At 36.2% G+C, this 16,646-nt stretch overlaps 2 protein-coding genes across 4 annotated transcripts; one reads left to right on the top strand and one right to left on the bottom strand.

The window, feature by feature from the left end:
• The first annotated feature begins 690 nt into the window (after nucleotides 1-690).
• LOC110753069 (Phototropic-responsive NPH3 family protein) lies at nucleotides 691-3,900 on the top strand. Its single transcript, XM_021953877.2, has 5 exons — nucleotides 691-1,361; nucleotides 1,525-1,594; nucleotides 1,817-2,431; nucleotides 2,510-3,049; nucleotides 3,128-3,900. The coding sequence occupies exons 1-5, from the start codon at nucleotides 1,255-1,257 to the stop codon at nucleotides 3,668-3,670; spliced, it is 1,875 nt and encodes a 624-aa protein (XP_021809569.2). The 5' UTR covers nucleotides 691-1,254; the 3' UTR covers nucleotides 3,671-3,900.
• A 1,661-nt stretch (nucleotides 3,901-5,561) lies between these two features.
• On the bottom strand, nucleotides 5,562-8,153 carry LOC110753071 (glycosyltransferase-like protein). 3 transcript variants are annotated; one of them, XM_021953880.2, is made up of 3 exons: nucleotides 7,612-8,153; nucleotides 6,471-6,718; nucleotides 5,562-6,381 (listed from the first exon to the last, which is right to left on the bottom strand). In XM_021953880.2, the coding sequence occupies exons 2-3, from the start codon at nucleotides 6,549-6,551 to the stop codon at nucleotides 5,785-5,787; spliced, it is 678 nt and encodes a 225-aa protein (XP_021809572.2). In that variant the 5' UTR covers nucleotides 6,552-6,718; nucleotides 7,612-8,153; the 3' UTR covers nucleotides 5,562-5,784. The 3 variants fall into 3 exon arrangements, with proteins under 3 accessions (XP_021809572.2, XP_088110062.1, XP_088110061.1); XM_088253936.1 differs by lacking the exon at nucleotides 7,612-8,153 and having other exon boundaries at nucleotides 5,562-6,400; nucleotides 6,471-7,585; XM_088253935.1 differs by lacking the exon at nucleotides 7,612-8,153 and having other exon boundaries at nucleotides 6,471-7,582.
• Nucleotides 8,154-16,646: the final 8,493 nt, after the last annotated feature.

The raw sequence follows: 16,646 nt of genomic DNA on the forward strand, positions 1-16,646 counted from the left end.
TGTGTGGAGCCCTTTGATGTGTGCGAGTGCTATTGTTTTCTTTAAGTTATCATTTATTGCAGAGGAAATCTATTGACAGTCCCACACACACACTCTCTCTCTGTGGAACTGTATAATTCCACTACATAAACTCCCAATTCTATTGTTTGCAAGCAGGTGATGGTGGGGACAGAGTTCTTCCTGAGATGCTGAACTGGTAAAATTTACCACTTCCCGTGTAGCCAGGAGGGAAAATAAAGAGCTGCTGTCTCTCTCTCTCTCTCTCTCTCTCAAATGTTTTTGTTTAGGAAGTACAGGTTTTGATGACAGTGAGGCTTCAAACTGTAAAGGCTCTCTACTTTGTGCTCTGCTTTACATTGAAGGAGTTAGAAAGTAAAAAGAAAAAAGAAAAATGATTTTGTCAAAGTCTCCAAATTGCCATGAGTTGTTCTTCTATAACAATCTTTGTCTGAGGTTTCAATCTAATTCTTATTTTATGTCAAAACACACCTAGTTTTTAGCAAAAAAGACCCAACAAAATCCAATACATTAGGCAACCAATCCTCAAATTCATCTACTATGGAAGGCTTCTTACTGTTGAGCCTCATGGATTTAAAATTTTTTGGAGTAAAATGAAGATGGGCACCTTTTTTGTGGATGGGAATGTTTCTTTCCCACGTGGATATCATACCTTTAGCCGCCACTTAACATGCAAATCATCTCATCCTTTCGATCCAACTCACCTATGCCCACACCACACACACACACTATAAGCTACATCTTTGTGTTCTTTTCTTTACCCATGTTCCTGCCAATAATATCACAAATGCCATTGATTTTCAGATCCCTTCTTCTACTTTTACCCCTTGATTTGTTGTCTTCATTCTCTTATTTCTCTTCCCAAAAGAGGAGGCCATTTTGGGTAACTCATGCAAATGTGAAGATTACTTGTGAGGCTGAAGATGGATACTGCAGTTTTGTTAGAGCAACATTGAAAGCTTGAGCTTCAATTTCCTATTCTCATTATTGTAGAATGAGGGCCTAGCTAACTTAGCTTGTTCAGCTTCTTTATATATTGAAAGTTTGAATGGGGGTCAAAAGAAACAAAAATGTACTCAAGATACCGTACGTACCAGTAGTGTCATGAGCCTTCAGTGTTGCTTCACTGCAGTAATCAATCTCTATCTTTCTCTCTCTCTCTCTCTCTGCTATTATTTGCTTCAGTTCACTATATGATGGAGGTCTGAACATGATAAACATTTCACAATCACTGCCATGGCGGATATCGATCGTGGGGAAAGTACTGCTGCACCCACCACTGCCAACATGACCTCTAAGAAGAAAGAGCTTCTTTCTTCTGCCTTGAAGAGAACCAGTGAATGGTTTGCTTCATGAATTTTCTTTTCCCTTTTTAATTACTACTGTGGGTTTTAACTTTGAAGTGTCCTTGCTAATAAGATAACTTATTTCTCTCTTGTAGTTCCCATGATTTGATTTCTCCTAAATATAGGGAAAAACAATAATTACTGTACTTGAAACTTGCAGGATTTTTTCTCAGGAGATCCCCAGTGATGTTAATATTCATGTTGGAGGAGTTTCCTTCTCATTGCATAAGGTATTTTTTTGTACTTTTGATTCATGTATTAAATTATATGACCATTAACACCAAAAACAATTATTTGGTACATATAATGAATATATATGTATAAAGAACTAATTTTTGTTCTTTTAATGTATGGATAAATCAAACAAGCATGGAGAGTCTAAAAAATAATCTGGCATAAACTAATTAAAAGTAACTGATATTGAATTTTAACATCACCTGCCACAACTGCAGTTTCCTTTAATTTCGAAGTGTGGATACATAAGGAAACTGATATCAGAATCGAGTGATGCTGATCTATCTGTCATTGAACTACCTGACGTTCCCGGCGGAGCCGAAGCATTTGAACTCGCAGCAAAATTCTGCTATGGAATAAATTTTGAGATAAGTACAGAAAACATTGCAACGCTGCGATGCGTGGCAGAGTATCTTGTGATGACTGAGGACCATGCAGTTGGAAACCTTGTGGGAAGAACTGATGCCTACTTGAATGAAGTGGCGCTAAAGAGCCTAGCAGGTGCAGTTTCTGTTTTACGCATTTCAGAGAGCTTTCTCCCAATGGCAGAGAAAGTGAAATTGGTCAGCCGATGCATCGATGCAATTGCTTTTATAGTCTGCAAAGAGAACCAGTTCTGCATGCCTGGTAGGGGAGATAATGTCAATGAGAGTGCAGTTTCTTCAGCAGTGTATCATTCAAAACCTGTTGTTGATTGGTGGACTGAAGATTTAACTGTTCTTAGAATTGATATCTTCCAAAGGGTTCTGATTGCAATGATGGCAAGAGGGTTTAAACAATATGCTCTGGGACCAGTACTCATGCTCTATGCACAGAAATCTCTACGAGGTTTGGTGAGATTTCACTCCACAAAACAATATTTTTCAGTTTAGTAGTTCACATCTTTACTTGTAAATTCTCTTTTGGAATAGGAACTATTTGGAAAGGGGAGGAAGAAAATCGAGCCACGACAAGAGCACGAGAAGAGGGTTGTCTTAGAAACAATAGTTAGTCTTCTGCCAAAGGAGAAAAATGCAATGTCAGTCAGCTTTCTTTCTATGCTGCTTCGTGCTGCAAAAACTCTCGAGACAACGGTTGCTTGCCAGCTAGATTTGGAGAAGAGAATGGGCATGCAATTGGCTCAGGCTGTCTTAGATGATCTCTTGATTCCCTCATATTCCTTTACTGGGGACACTTTGTTTGATGTGGACACTGTGCAAAGGATCATGTCAAATTACCTTGAGTATGAAACGGAGGGAAGCCGTTTGCTCTATAATGCAGAGGATGAGTATGTTTCCTCTCCACCGACCGACATGGAACGAGTTGGAAAGCTAATGGAGAACTACCTTGCTGAAATCGCCACAGACCGTAATGTATCTGTCTCAAAGTTCATTGGCATTGCTGAACTTGTTCCAGAACAATCAAGGGCAACAGAAGATGGGATGTATAGAGCCGTAGATATCTACCTAAAGGTGCACATTCTTGTGTATAATTTTTTTAACAGTAATGATACATCTGCAATGGTTATTTAGACTTTCTATATTTGACAGGCTCATCCTGCTCTAAGTGACATGGAGAGAAAGAAAGTCTGCAGCATGATGGATTGCCAGAAGCTTTCCCGTGAGGCCTGTGCTCATGCTGCTCAGAATGATCGCCTTCCTGTTCAAACCGTGGTCCAAGTTCTATACTATGAGCAGCAACGCCTTCGAGACGTCATGAATGGGAATCTCATAGGTGGTGAATCCTCTGTTCTTCCTTCCAAAGGGAACTTGTACTCCACTGATATCCACCCAGTTCCTGATGAGCTCTCCATCTTACGTAGACAAAACGAGGAGCTGAAAATAGAGTTGGTGAAAATGAAAATGAGACTGAAAGAACTTGAAACATCAACTACGAGAACATCAATGAGCAGTCCAATGGGAAACACTTCAACATCTGCTGATAAACCTCCTCTGCCTCGAAAATCATTTATAAACTCGGTGTCGAAAAAACTAGGGAGACTTTCTCCATTTGTGCGCACAGATGGAGTGACACCTTCCAATCCCAAAGGCCGCACCAGAGCTGCCAAAGATCGGCGGCATTCCATATCTTGAGGCATTGGTTTGTTACTGAGCTCTATAATACTTTATGAGGAAATCTAATGCCTTTGTTTGCTTTGTTTCCAAGGCTTGAGAAAATTAGTAGCTTCAATCTATATTCTACCTTTGATCTGCTTGTATGATGTCAATGTAAATAATATTTTCATTGTGTTGAATAAGATTGCATGATTCAAAGGCATTGAGTATAAAAGAGTGGAATGGCTGAGTGTAATTTTCTTTTAGTTGATGCTTCTCTCCATCCAAAACTGGTAGCCACAGTAATGAGTTTGATGTAATCTCCAACTAGTATGGTCCATTAGATCATCAAGAAGAGACTGTAGAGAGAGAGAGAGAGAGAGAGAGAGAGAGAGAGAGAGAGAGAGAAAGAGAAGAGAGAGAAAAGGGTTCATAAAATTTAATTTCCATTACATGAGGTCTCCAGGTTATGAATGTGTCAGGAAATTACTCCTCTATCAATACCTCTGAGAGATTTTGTAATTATCAACAATCTGTCATATGCATATGCCTCTGTTAAGATTAGGGTCTTATTGATCAGAAGAAGCCAATTTGATTGCAAGAGTTGCTTCTGTTTTTAGCTAATGCAAGTAGGTTGAAGTCTTAAGCAATGAATGATGGAGTCATTCTGTAGTGAGGGCCTTATCTAAGGTCCTTAGATGAGGCCCTATCTCTTAACCGTTGGATCAAACTAACCAATTTAATCCAACGGCTAACTAATTTGATCCAACGGTTAAGAGGTAGATGATCCAAGTAGAGCCTACCCTCAAACCAAAACTAGAGATTCTGGGCCTCCCAGAGGTGCAGTACCAGATCATTGCTGTTTGTGGGGTCTGCATTGAAATTATTAACTCCTTTGTGATAAAGAGACTTTGAAAAAGTAAAGACTAGCTACAGCGGACAGAGTAGCAGTATAGCATGTTGATCATGTCGGAGGGAAATTATCATGGAACCCAAAAGAGATACTTTCCAATATATGTGACTCCACAGAAGGACTCTGATGACCTTAGCAGAATCTAAAGTTTGACATTATTGTTTACTTTGAGTGTTTGTGGCTTGAAGCCTTAAATGGGAAGGTATGAATCATTGAGAATGTTCATGTTGTTTAAATTGTTTAAATCACTCTGTTTGCAGATAATATTCCTCCAAAACTTTCTAATTTGATGCCAACTAGGTTTCCCTGCAGAACACAATGAAAGTTGAAATCCCCCAAGTCAATCAGAACTTATAATTCAAAAGTTCAAATTCCAGGATGAAATAAATAGCACTCAGAGAAGTCAGACTTTATCACTTCTGTAGCATAGGACTTTAGATTCCTTAGATTTTCACATCATTATTTTACCAATAGTGATGCTGAGGTGCAAATGCAATGCAACAAAAAGGAAAGTCAGTAACAGAGAGAATTCTGCATTTGGTCTCTTCTTGATCTCATCATGAATAACTTATAACTGCATTCTGATGGAAATCTACTTAAGAACCCTTTCTGATGGGAACTTTTCCATGTGATTAGTTATAGCCAGAAGATCTTAGCCAAAAGAAAAGCACGCAAGATGAACAGCTTTATTTATTTATTATTATTATAGAGAATTTACTTCCTTTCAACAAAGGTTGGAGTTCCTCATGGAAACATTGATAAGGTTTGACAAGACAATTTCCTTTTATCAGTTGATATTTAACTACAAGATAAATTTCTCTTGTCAAAGTTCAAAATCTTAGCAACAAGATAATTTTCTTTTGTCAGCAGCAGCTGTTTGTAAACAGCATATTGAGATGAAAAGATTCCCCTTATCTGAAAGGACAATCAGACTTATTGGTACACAACAGCAATTGTCCTTGAATCATGATGGAGTTCGACTTCTAATTGTGTTGAGTCTCTTTGGTCAAGTGACTATACATCTCCAAATCATGATTTTCATTATATTTCTTTTAGGAGACTAAAATAAGATAAAAATGAGAATAAAGCAAGGGAGACAAATGATCTTTATACAAAACGCCACCCATCATCACACTAGAAACCAACTAATTAGAATCCCACCCAAAACATCAATCACAAATTAGTCAATAAGAAGCGGTCTAAAATCTTATCATATCAACCTAGAAGATTTTTTTTTTTTTCAAGTCATGTTCAAGCTCAAAACTTGGAAAAGCCATGGAGGCAGTTTTAGCCTCTCATCCTGTCTCAATTGTTCTTCAACAGGATCAATATGGCTGCTGTTTTTACTTCCATTTCTGTACCCTGAGGTCATGTCAGGCACCTGGCCATGTTTTCTCTGATGGGTCCTGGAACTACTTGTCCTGTTTACATGGCTTGATCCAGTTGAAGAAGAAGAGAAACTTGGCCCTGAATCTGATGTTAGTGGTGCCTCTCCTCTCTTCCTTCTGTTGGTGGTGGTGTTGTTGTTGTTGCTGTTGTTGTATCTACTGGGGCCCAGAGTCAACTCAATCTCACTCTCATCTATGATCTCTAACACCCCATCATCTCCATCTGTGTCTGCAATGTACTCTTCTGCTGCTGCTGCAGGCTGTTCTAAATCTAGTTTCCTTTGTGGGTTAAACTGTTGTGCCTCATGCTGATGATAATTCAACTGACTGAAGCTGGTTTCATTCTTTAAATTCCAACTCTCTTGTTTCTGTCCCTTTGGCCTACTTTTAACAATGGAACTCTTCATCAATATCTTCTGGATATGATACAGACGATGAAGTTCATATACCTGCAGTACAAACTCAAGTCTAAAAAAACAATGCTACAGAAACTGATCAGCTATAATTATATGTCTGAAACAATGGCTAGAATTATTACCTGCTCTTTGAATGTTTCTTCATGCTTTAAAATAGCCATCCTCATGCACTCCTTATCATATGGCTTAAGAAGCTTCTCCATACTGAAGCTAAATTTGGCTAGCTCGTGCAAATTGCTGATTCGTGACCCCAATATCTGAATTGTGAAAGTCTGACACTTTTATTTCCAAAACTTGTATGCTCAGATCAGATATGCAGCTTGATTTGCATATCCTATCTGACAATGCTTCTCCTTCTCACCTAGTATATCTGCCAAATGAAGAAAAAAGGCAGCAAATATATTTAGAGAGCTAGGATTTTAATGCCCTACAAATATGATGGTTTGTGTTCTGCATAGGAACAAAGAGAGCACTGGTATGATGAGTTTCAAAGGATGATAGCAGCAACTGCTTTTAGTATAATTTGTCTGCTTGTTTCCCTATTCTCCATCCCTCAGCCATTTTGGACCACAATAATAATTTCTTATGCAAAAATATCTTACGGCTTGACAGGGCATATCACTTATACCATCACAGTACCACCCTATTATATGTGGCTAATTCTCTGTAAATATTTTTGTTCTTCTGATTTTCCTGCATCTCAGCTACCTACTTTGGATTTTTTTTTTTCTTTCCATTTTGGCTTGAGAGGTAATTTAAATTCTTTTCTGTTCATATTTATTCCCTACTTCCCAGATGATGATACCACAATGTCATATACAGTTGCAAATAGTAATTAATTTTCATAAATAACAGTACTATTCAACACTTTGTGATACATGGTTTCTGTTTTCTTTACATTTGAAATATGATATTCTTTATAATTTTCAAGAAAGATCAATTAATTCTGTTGTTGAATCATTTTGTCTTATTTGTCCAAAATAAATTCCCTCTCTTTTATGTGTATATTTCATGTTACTGCATTATTTGACATAATTGATGTTAAATTTAACATCTGAGAATTCTAAAAATGTGCAGAACCAATGAAGTGATCATGAGCTGCAAGCTGAATTACTTTCTTGAAAATCAAGCAGATGCAGATATATCAAAACCAGCCTCCAAAATTCAACATGTTTTATACATTCCAAACAAATTCAAAACCCAAATGCATGATTTTGCACAAGATTGAAACATAAAAAGAATGATCAAGTTTGAATTTCTGACCTGCAGGCTGCAGTAAGAGGTTCAAGAACTGAGGAGAGAGATGAACTACAACTTTTCTTTTGAAGAAGAAGAAGCAAAAGCCAAAAGAAAAAATAAAAGCACTGTTAAAAGAAAGGCAAAAAGCTCCTCACCACACACACACACACACACATATACATTCAGTTAGCTCTGTTTGATGGAATATGAGCTTGCCTTCACATTACCCATCAGTATATACTACAACAACTGCAAGTACATGAATATATATATATAGTTTTGAAGAATTTAAGAATCTCTCTCTTTCACACACACAGAAACCAAAGCTGCTGCTGTTGTTGCTGCACTTGGGTTTTGAGGCATGCCAAACAAATCCCAGTGTCTTAGCCAATGTGATTCAAGGTTTGTGAAAGAGATGCCTCCTCAGACAAGTCCAGCAGTACAAAACATTATTAAATTGAAATGAAGTATAATAAACAGATATTGATCAGTTTATATTCTATCTTAATTAATTATATATAATTGCTGTTAAGGATCACAAAACAAAGGTACATTGCTCAACTCAAGACAATGATTAGAATAACAGCTTAAACCTACAACACAGTGAATCACATGCACCCAAGAATTATATATCTCAAGCAACAGTTGTCTCGATTAGATATGCACTAATTCTATAATTTTGTGTACAACAGTACAAGGCATGTTAATATGAAAAGGAAAAGACTGTGGTGGCATGGCCTGGCCTGGCCCGCCGACAATTAGATCACGACCGTACGATAATTGGGTACCTTTCAAACACTCCATCAAGAACAAAGGATCTCAAATCAGACACATACACACATATAGAAGCTTAATTGATTGTGATTTTCTATCCTTTTTTATTCTTTTGGCTTATAATTTGTCCATTTTATTTTAATTGAAGAAGGGTGGAGTTTAAGAAATCTTGCATGTATTCTATGTATGCTTACATTGTAATGTATGATGGGTGGGTTGAGTTGTCGAAATCTGAAAATGCAAGTATACTGAATTGGGATCTATAACAAAAAAAACAAAAAACAAAAATTATTAGGCAGAATTATATGGCGAATGGTCATTTAGTTTAGTGACACTCAATCTCCATTTTATTGCATGAGATTGTGTATTCAAATTTTATGAATGCCACTAGCATATTTACTGAGGGAAGTCATGAATTGAACAAGTTAAGAATAGAGAAGATAATGAGTAAGTACGGACTCAACTACCCCTAATCATACATATTGTAAAATAGGACTCACATACTCTTTGATTCCGTATGTGTTAATAAATGCATAAAAAATCAGGAATCAAAATAATTTCAATACCCATTTCAGCAATTTTCAAATAAGTAAACATGTCACAAGTGCATGCAGTCCTCGTCTATTATCTAACATCATAACATCCAACTCATATGATTCCTTATTATATACCCACAAATATGTGTACATTCATAAAATAAAACATTATAAGATTATTGCTATAATTAAGAAATCATTTATAAATCAATAATGACTTCCAGATTAGTTATTCTGCATGATATAAAATCCTGGATAGATATCTAAAAATGAATTATAAGAAAGATATGTTTACAAGTAATGTTGGATATATACCTAAAATAGAAGAAGCAAAGACCAAGACCCAGCACAATGATTGATTATAGCCGTTTGTTGAACATGTGAGTGGGGGTGTAAAGAATAATCGAACCGTCCAGATAAGTGGACCCAAAAATACTGAATATGTGCAATGACTATAAAACACACAGCATGAAAATTTGATGGCAGAAGAAATCAGAGATGGTGGAGTGGGTTTTGTCATTTCCTCAATATTCTTCAATATATATTGCTGAAATAATGCAGAAGACAGATTGGAAGAGAATATCCAATCCAATTATCCAAGGCCATGAAAATTAGGAAATTAATTCATTACAAAGGGATGGAATATGGATTTGGTTGCATCATGCATGTTAAGTTAAAACAAAATAATATTATTATTATGTAATTATAGGAAGAAAAAAAATATGAAAAACGAGTGCCAGTGTTTCAAAGTCGTGGTTTGGGTGCCAACGGAGTCTAGTCCAATTGAAAAGGATATTGACTCGCAGTTGCAGACCAATAGTGTTAGATTTGAACTCACAAGTCACATTGACAGTGTATGTGAGAAAATCTCTATACCCCATTGTCGATTTTATAAAATAAAATATATTTAAAAAAAAGTCGTGGTTTGTGTGGAGTTTCGTGATCTCCTCCAGGTATTTTATACTTTTCTTTATGATCTCGTGATGTCTTATTTACTTTATTTTATTTATTATTTATATGAGAGAGAGAGAGAGAGGGAGAGAGAGAGAAGTAGGTGGTGGGTGGACACGGAAGCACGCGTTGCCGGGGAGAGGAGGTGCAGTCGTATGGGGCGGTGGGTCCATTGGGTTTGCTGAAAAAGCCTGAGCCACTTCTTTGCGCTGTTCTTTGGTCCCACGCCCACTTGATTCATTCATACTCACAATTTGGAAACTATTCACACAAAATATAATTTCAATTCAATTCAAAGAGGAGGGTAATATTTTTCAAACTTATGTTACTAAATAAATAAGACTTGTATAGTTCCGAATGTGACAGAGTCATTCTCTTTTACAAACAAATAACAATATTCTACCCAAAAAAAGCAATGTATCGCGAATGCAAAGAATTATTGTATAATAATTAAATACGATCACGTAGGATTTAGGGTTGATTATATCGTGTGACTATATTCTAGTATTATACAATATTTACTCCACATGTGTAGACTTTAATTTGCAGGTCAAGAGAAATAACAACATAAGAAGGTGAAAATGCCTATATTTTTTATTTAAAAAATAATGCTAAGGAAACTACATTTCATATTACGATGTCACATAATGTGTTAAGTAATGCATATAACCAACATCCAAGAAAATGAAATAATTGATTAACGTGATTGTAAACTCACCACATTATACAATACAAAAACATGATATCCCTGACATTATTATTTTTTTAGCGTTCATATATCATCGTTTGTCAACGAGATCTAATCCAATAAAAAAGAGCTTTGATTTACGGATTTTTAGTATAGGTGACTAATTATGATATCTCTTTAGCATTATTCGATTTTCTTTTTATTTAATTTTTTTTCTAAGGGTAAAATACAGATGGTTGCGAGCGATGAGGGAAGGAAAGGGTCCCAGACTTTAGAGTGTGTCTCAAGATTTCAAGACTTGACTCAGCGAAGGAATCTAATGGCTGCCATGCCATGTCGGTGTCCACTGGATCCTCAACCAACACCACCATCTATGATCCATGCCACTTCCAGTTTTTAAGTTCTCTCCGTACGAGAAAAATTAGTTTTTTAAAAACAAAACTAGTAAGTTGTAATCAGGGTTTTTGGCTAAACAAATAGATTGCGATCAGGTTCAAAATTGAGTTGCGCATCATCATCATGCATGGATGTACGGACATTTAACCACAGAAAAAGTTATTAATGGTCAGTGCTATTTAAATGAAATTATTATTGACCTATTGTTGGCATAGAGAATTTGAACCTTTTTTTTGGGGGGGGGGGGGGGAAGTGTTCTAATTTTATCTTTTGATTTCTTTTATTAAGAAATTCAAATTTGCGCTCCTACATCTTAACCCAAATGAGTAATTATAGTATATTATTGTAGTATGCTATGTGGTGTAACTTGTCCACGTGTTATAATATAAGTGAATATTTATTGATACTATTCCCTAAAATGAGGAATATCAACCATATGTTGTCCACCCATATTATAACACAAGCTATACCACATGATCATATTACTGCACTATTACTTTTGATTTATCGTTCAATCTTACATGGAAAGAATGAGATGAAGGAAAGATCCTCATTTCTGATTTAGTATTCTCATGGCAATTAAAGCTATAAAATGTGTTTTATATGTCAAATATGAAGGTAAAATTCATCAAATTGTAACGAATTGAAGAAGATTTTACAAATGAAAAAGATTTATATAGGAATTATAACAAGAAGAACACAATATTATAGGGCCGGGCCTCCTTGAGTGAAGGATGCATTATCATATGTGCATGCAGCATGGCTAAATGAACCGCATGTGTGTTTTGAATGCGTACGTACGAACCTACATTATGAAAGATGAACCAAACATTTATGGGATCTACCAAAATATGTGAAAAGACATTACTACGACTTTGGGTGCAATGTTCTCAAATCTCCCCTATACTTGTAAGTTGTAACTATAAACAATTGATGCTCTACATCGATATCCTCTGGTAGGGCGGAGCTACACGTCAACCCGAAGTGACTGTGGTCCTCCCAAACTCAATCAGTAATGTAAAATTTATGAATTTTCGTAATTGTTGGTCTTCTCAAGAAATGAAAGTTAGTTTCGCCGTTGGGGAGTATTTTTGCTCACCACTTTAACATAAGGTGTATTCTCACCACCATTCTTAACATTTGACACGTGTCTATTGACATAACCATGGTTGCATAAATACAAAGTAAAGAGTTAACTATGGTTATACTAAGGAGCACGTGTCAAGTGTTAAGAAGAATAATGAAGATACACCTTGGGTTAAAATAGTGAGCAAAAATATACCCAATAATCCTTAACAGCGTGTACAAAATAATCTAGTAATTTGTATGAAAAATGCCACCATCAGTTGCACCTAAGGTCGTGGGGTATTCTCAGCCATTGAGTAATTAGGATGAGTGTCCGGTTTTCCTAATTTGTAAAGTGGAATATTTTATTCTTATACTTGTCAGCGAATCACAAAAATATTGGTATATTTTCGCTGCTTACTGATTTATTTTTTGTTTTGTGTCGCTCTCGCTAGCATGTCTTAATCACAGAAGGATGTGAGGTTAATTGGATCCATAAATTGCTAATATTCTTTTGACTTATTAGGCGTCTTCTTTCAACCAATAAAACGATAAGTAATAATAGTGCAAGATTTCAAAGTGCAAGTGGATTATGTAAAAACAGTGAAGACAAATTATGTAATGCATGCGTGTTTGACTTAAGATGCCAAAGAAAAACACACACACACAAAAAGTTATTTTTCTAAACAATTATAAGATACAACAACGGCAAAAAGATAGCTAAATGATCATCTATCTTTTCTCCTTTTACTTTATTTCCTTCATTTCTTTCTTCTACTCAAGCCAACTTTTTCCATAAAGATTAAAAGCCTGTTTTTTTAAAGTACCGGGGAGTGGAGTTTCTCACATACACGCATAACGAAGGTGTCATGAGGGTTCAAATTTGAGATCTCTTATTTACAAATTAAGACCTATTTTCACTGGATTAGACGGTGTTGACAAAAACTAAAAGTTAATATTGTACAAGAAAGTAGCACTTGTTGATAAATTTTTGGTCTACTTTTTTCCTTGCAAATTTTAATCAGAAAGGTGACTAATACATAAATTAATTAAGATTCTTCTTGAGACGTGGGCATGTCCTGGTTTTCATTTTAATTATTTTATCATCTTTTGAGAAGATTAATTAGGGTCACGACCTTCTGTCAATGCAAATTATTGGTTCGGTTCATTATCACGGGCTTAATTATAAAAACTAAAGTGCCAAGCCAACAATAAACTAAAGAGTAATAATTTTTCCTTTCCATTTTCCGGGGAACCAAAAACAAACAGTCGGGGGTTATAAAATTATTTAATGCTAATGATGATCTATGGTGGAATCTTCGATCTAAGTAATGTTAAATTATTGTTTCGGAAAGCAAATGCGTGATTTGGGAGTTAGTGGTTGTAAACGTGGCGTTTTCTCTCCCACATAGTAGCTCATAGCAACACCTTCCACTTTTAGGCATTTGTGGAGTTGCTAAGTTGCTGACTACAGTGGCTTAGATGCAGTGCCTGCTGTGATTGGACCGTACAACCATATGGGATTGCTTGTCATGCCAACCAAAGTAAATCTTTTCCTCGCTATGAAAATGAACACGAATTAAAAGTTATGCGGTATCCACGTTAGTATCCCGTATACCATAAAACCATGAATTGGGTCGATTAGAGGAGTAGTTGAACAATTCTAATTAGTTAATTATCCTATTTTTAGAATTTCCCGGTTTAAGTAAACATACCCCAATAGGAAATGAAGCAATAATGCAGGGAGGGCAGTGGTGTGGAATTTCATCTCAAGAAGCAAAAGAAAAAGGCCCCAGATAGTTGGCATTTTACATGTTGTTTCTTGAAGCTGACCTTTGGCCACACCCATCATACCATGCCTTGAAAATCTTCCAACCTCAAGACTTTGGCTTTTAGCTATGTCCGTGTGTTCCATGTCATCACCTTGATTTTTCACAAACTTCCTTTTCATAGCCTGAATACATATAAAATAAAAAATAGTACACTAATAATTCAACATCTCTGACTTGCATTGCAGTGGGGGAAGGAACCCCACCAATACCTTATCAGTCCCGAAATATCTATACACATAATTATAACACAAAACGTCACATAATCGTACTGCCCTAGCTTCTAGTGGTAGGAGCACCTATTTTGCTTTTTCTTTTTAACCCATATATGATATATAGGTGTAGACAAATAATTTAATTCCAACCCCAGCTCTGTCTGCTTCCCTAAATTTTCCACCACCACAGGTCATCATGAATGTTCTACCCAGCCACAACTACTTTTTTTTATGGTCATGTGTTTGTTGCTCAATTGGAGAGTTTTGGATTTCATGTGGGGCCCCTTCTCCTTTGGCAGTAATGGTCCAGGCCCATTCTAGAGCTCCAACAAAGCCTCTATGGGTGATACTTTATGTTAAGAGCACTTCCAGCGCTAGGCATTAACCCGGGCAAAAGGCCCCCCGAAGCCCAGTTTCGCACTCCAGCGCAGCACCTGCAGCCCGGGCAAGCCATGGGTCCCACCAGCCCTGGCAAGCCCAAGGGTAGATCTTGACTGGGCTGTTGCCCTCGGGCTGCTGACGTCAGCAGCTGATTTTCAATTTTTTTTAACTGTTGGACCCACCAGCCCACATTGCCCAATGGTTACAAGCCATGTGGCTTCTCCTGGAGCCTCCAATCAAAAAATCTTGCACAATCCAACGGTTGTCCAATTTTTGGCTAAAAAAAATTGAAAAATATATCAAAAAATTCTTGAAATTTTTTCTATACATACCTACCAATATTACCTACCAATATTATTCACTTTCCAAAATTTTATTAACTAAAAATTTCAAAATTTTATTTGAAAATGTTATCTTGATTTTTAAGTGAGGATTTTACGATAAATATTAACACTTGGGAATTGAAAATCTTATCAAAAAAGCTTATCAAAATTAATGATTTAAGTATAAAAAATAAAAAATAAATTTAATTGAATAGTAATTGCCTTAGACTTGCCTTAGACTTAGCCCTCATGGGTGGAACCATAAATGGCAAGGCTGACACTATTCACGTGAATAGTGTCAGCCCTTGCTTGCCCTTGCCCTAGACTTAGCCCTTGTGGGTGGAGATGCTCTAACGAGTCGTCTACGTATCGGGTCATTTTCTCTTTGTGCGTAAAATTAGTGAATCATGATCGTTTATAATCATGTCGTATTTGGATTGATTCATGTGTCAAGTGAATGGAAAATTTAGCACTAAGTTTCCTTTATTTCCAAACTACACCTCTTACTTATACATTATTTATAAATAATTGTTCACTCACTCCTAAATACTTACAATTCCATTAAAATGGAGTTACTCGTATTTGACATTAACCCGACTCGTTTATTATTCATGTTAGTATGCCGTGATATATTCGTGTGGACATTGGTCATGCCCAGGAGGGTCACACTCCTAAACACATTGGAATTTATATGGGCTGGCCTTCTGGATTTTGAGAGAGACTAAGGCTTGGGAACAGATGAGCCCATTTTATTCTTTAGAAAGCATTTAGAAACTCAACCTTTTAATTTTTGGATCGAATTTAGAAAACTCAATCTATGGGAAAGACTAAAGGAGATTTGGGCCCATTTGATTGTAACTATGACTATCATTGTTTTCTTTTTTGTTGAGGGGTGGCAAATGAGTCATTTTAAAACCGACCATGATTGAATGAGTGTCATTTTAACGATTGGTGTACTATTATTATAAACTCTTAAAATGTCATTTTCTTCAACAACAACAAAATGTCATTCATTTCATTCAATGTAATAAAAAATTCTCCTAAATATTTTAAAGAGAGGGAAAATTTCGTATGTCCCCTTTGAATGATTTTCCATGTTTTATATTGCCTTCTAGAGTTTCAATTTAGTCTTGAATCTTCGAAACATTCTAATGTTCACACTCATATGAAATTCACGCAAGCTATTTTAAAAATAATTATTTACGAATTTGAAAACATGGGAACTCAAAATCAAATTAAAAGTTAATGGAGTAAGTAGAACATAACAATCATTCGGGTGGCAATACTAAACTTTTTTCTAAACGAAATTAAATGAACTTTCCACTTAGACCATCTCACCTTTGAATTTGTCACGTGGCCTAAGTCCTCTCAGAAGCCAAAATAGACGTAGTTGAATTATAAGATAGAAGACCGGCCCACATCTTGACTTGAGAAAAGTGGGCAATTTATTGTTGTGTGTTGTTATGTGAAGGGTTTCTCGTGGCTGCTAGTAGCGGCCCCAAGTGCCACCATCTATCAAATTCAAGCCATCAGTTCCTCTCTTCCTAATTTATTGGTTTTAATTTCAAAGACAAATAAATATAAGATGCAGTTTTAAAAACAGACAAGATATATAAGATAAGATGTTGGTTTCTTTGTGGGTACTCTACTCATAGTTTCTTTCTCTCTATTTCTTCTTTTAATGAAAAAAAAAACGAGTAGTAGATAATTCTAATGACCAATAGGGTGTTAGTTGGATTGACCCAGACCTTTGGTGTGTGAATTTCCTCCTCATCCTTTCCTCACTTTTTCTTTTTAGTTTTTCTCCTTTTTTTTAGGTGAGACCCAAGGATATCCACCGCCGACAGTAGTGACTTATCTCTTTCGCCGCGGGAGCTCTCCCAATGGAGGTAAACGGCTGG

This window comes from Prunus avium, chromosome 6 (genome assembly GCF_965620075.1).
Source record: "Prunus avium chromosome 6, drPruAviu1.hap1.1, whole genome shotgun sequence".
Taxonomy (NCBI): domain Eukaryota; kingdom Viridiplantae; phylum Streptophyta; class Magnoliopsida; order Rosales; family Rosaceae; genus Prunus; species Prunus avium.

Excerpts from the sequence above, each read along its gene's own strand:
- LOC110753069 (XM_021953877.2), top strand. The coding sequence starts at position 1,255 with ATGGCGGATATCGATCGTGGGGAAAGTACTGCTGCACCCACCACTGCC. Across the intron at positions 1,595-1,816 it reads TTTCCTTCTCATTGCATAAG|TTTCCTTTAATTTCGAAGTG; the intron begins GTATTTTTTTGT and ends CCACAACTGCAG. Across the intron at positions 2,432-2,509 it reads AGAAATCTCTACGAGGTTTG|GAACTATTTGGAAAGGGGAG; the intron begins GTGAGATTTCAC and ends CTTTTGGAATAG.
- LOC110753071 (XM_021953880.2), bottom strand. The coding sequence starts at position 6,551 with ATGGAGAAGCTTCTTAAGCCATATGATAAGGAGTGCATGAGGATGGCT. Across the intron at positions 6,382-6,470 it reads AAGAAACATTCAAAGAGCAG|GTATATGAACTTCATCGTCT; the intron begins GTAATAATTCTA and ends TTTGTACTGCAG.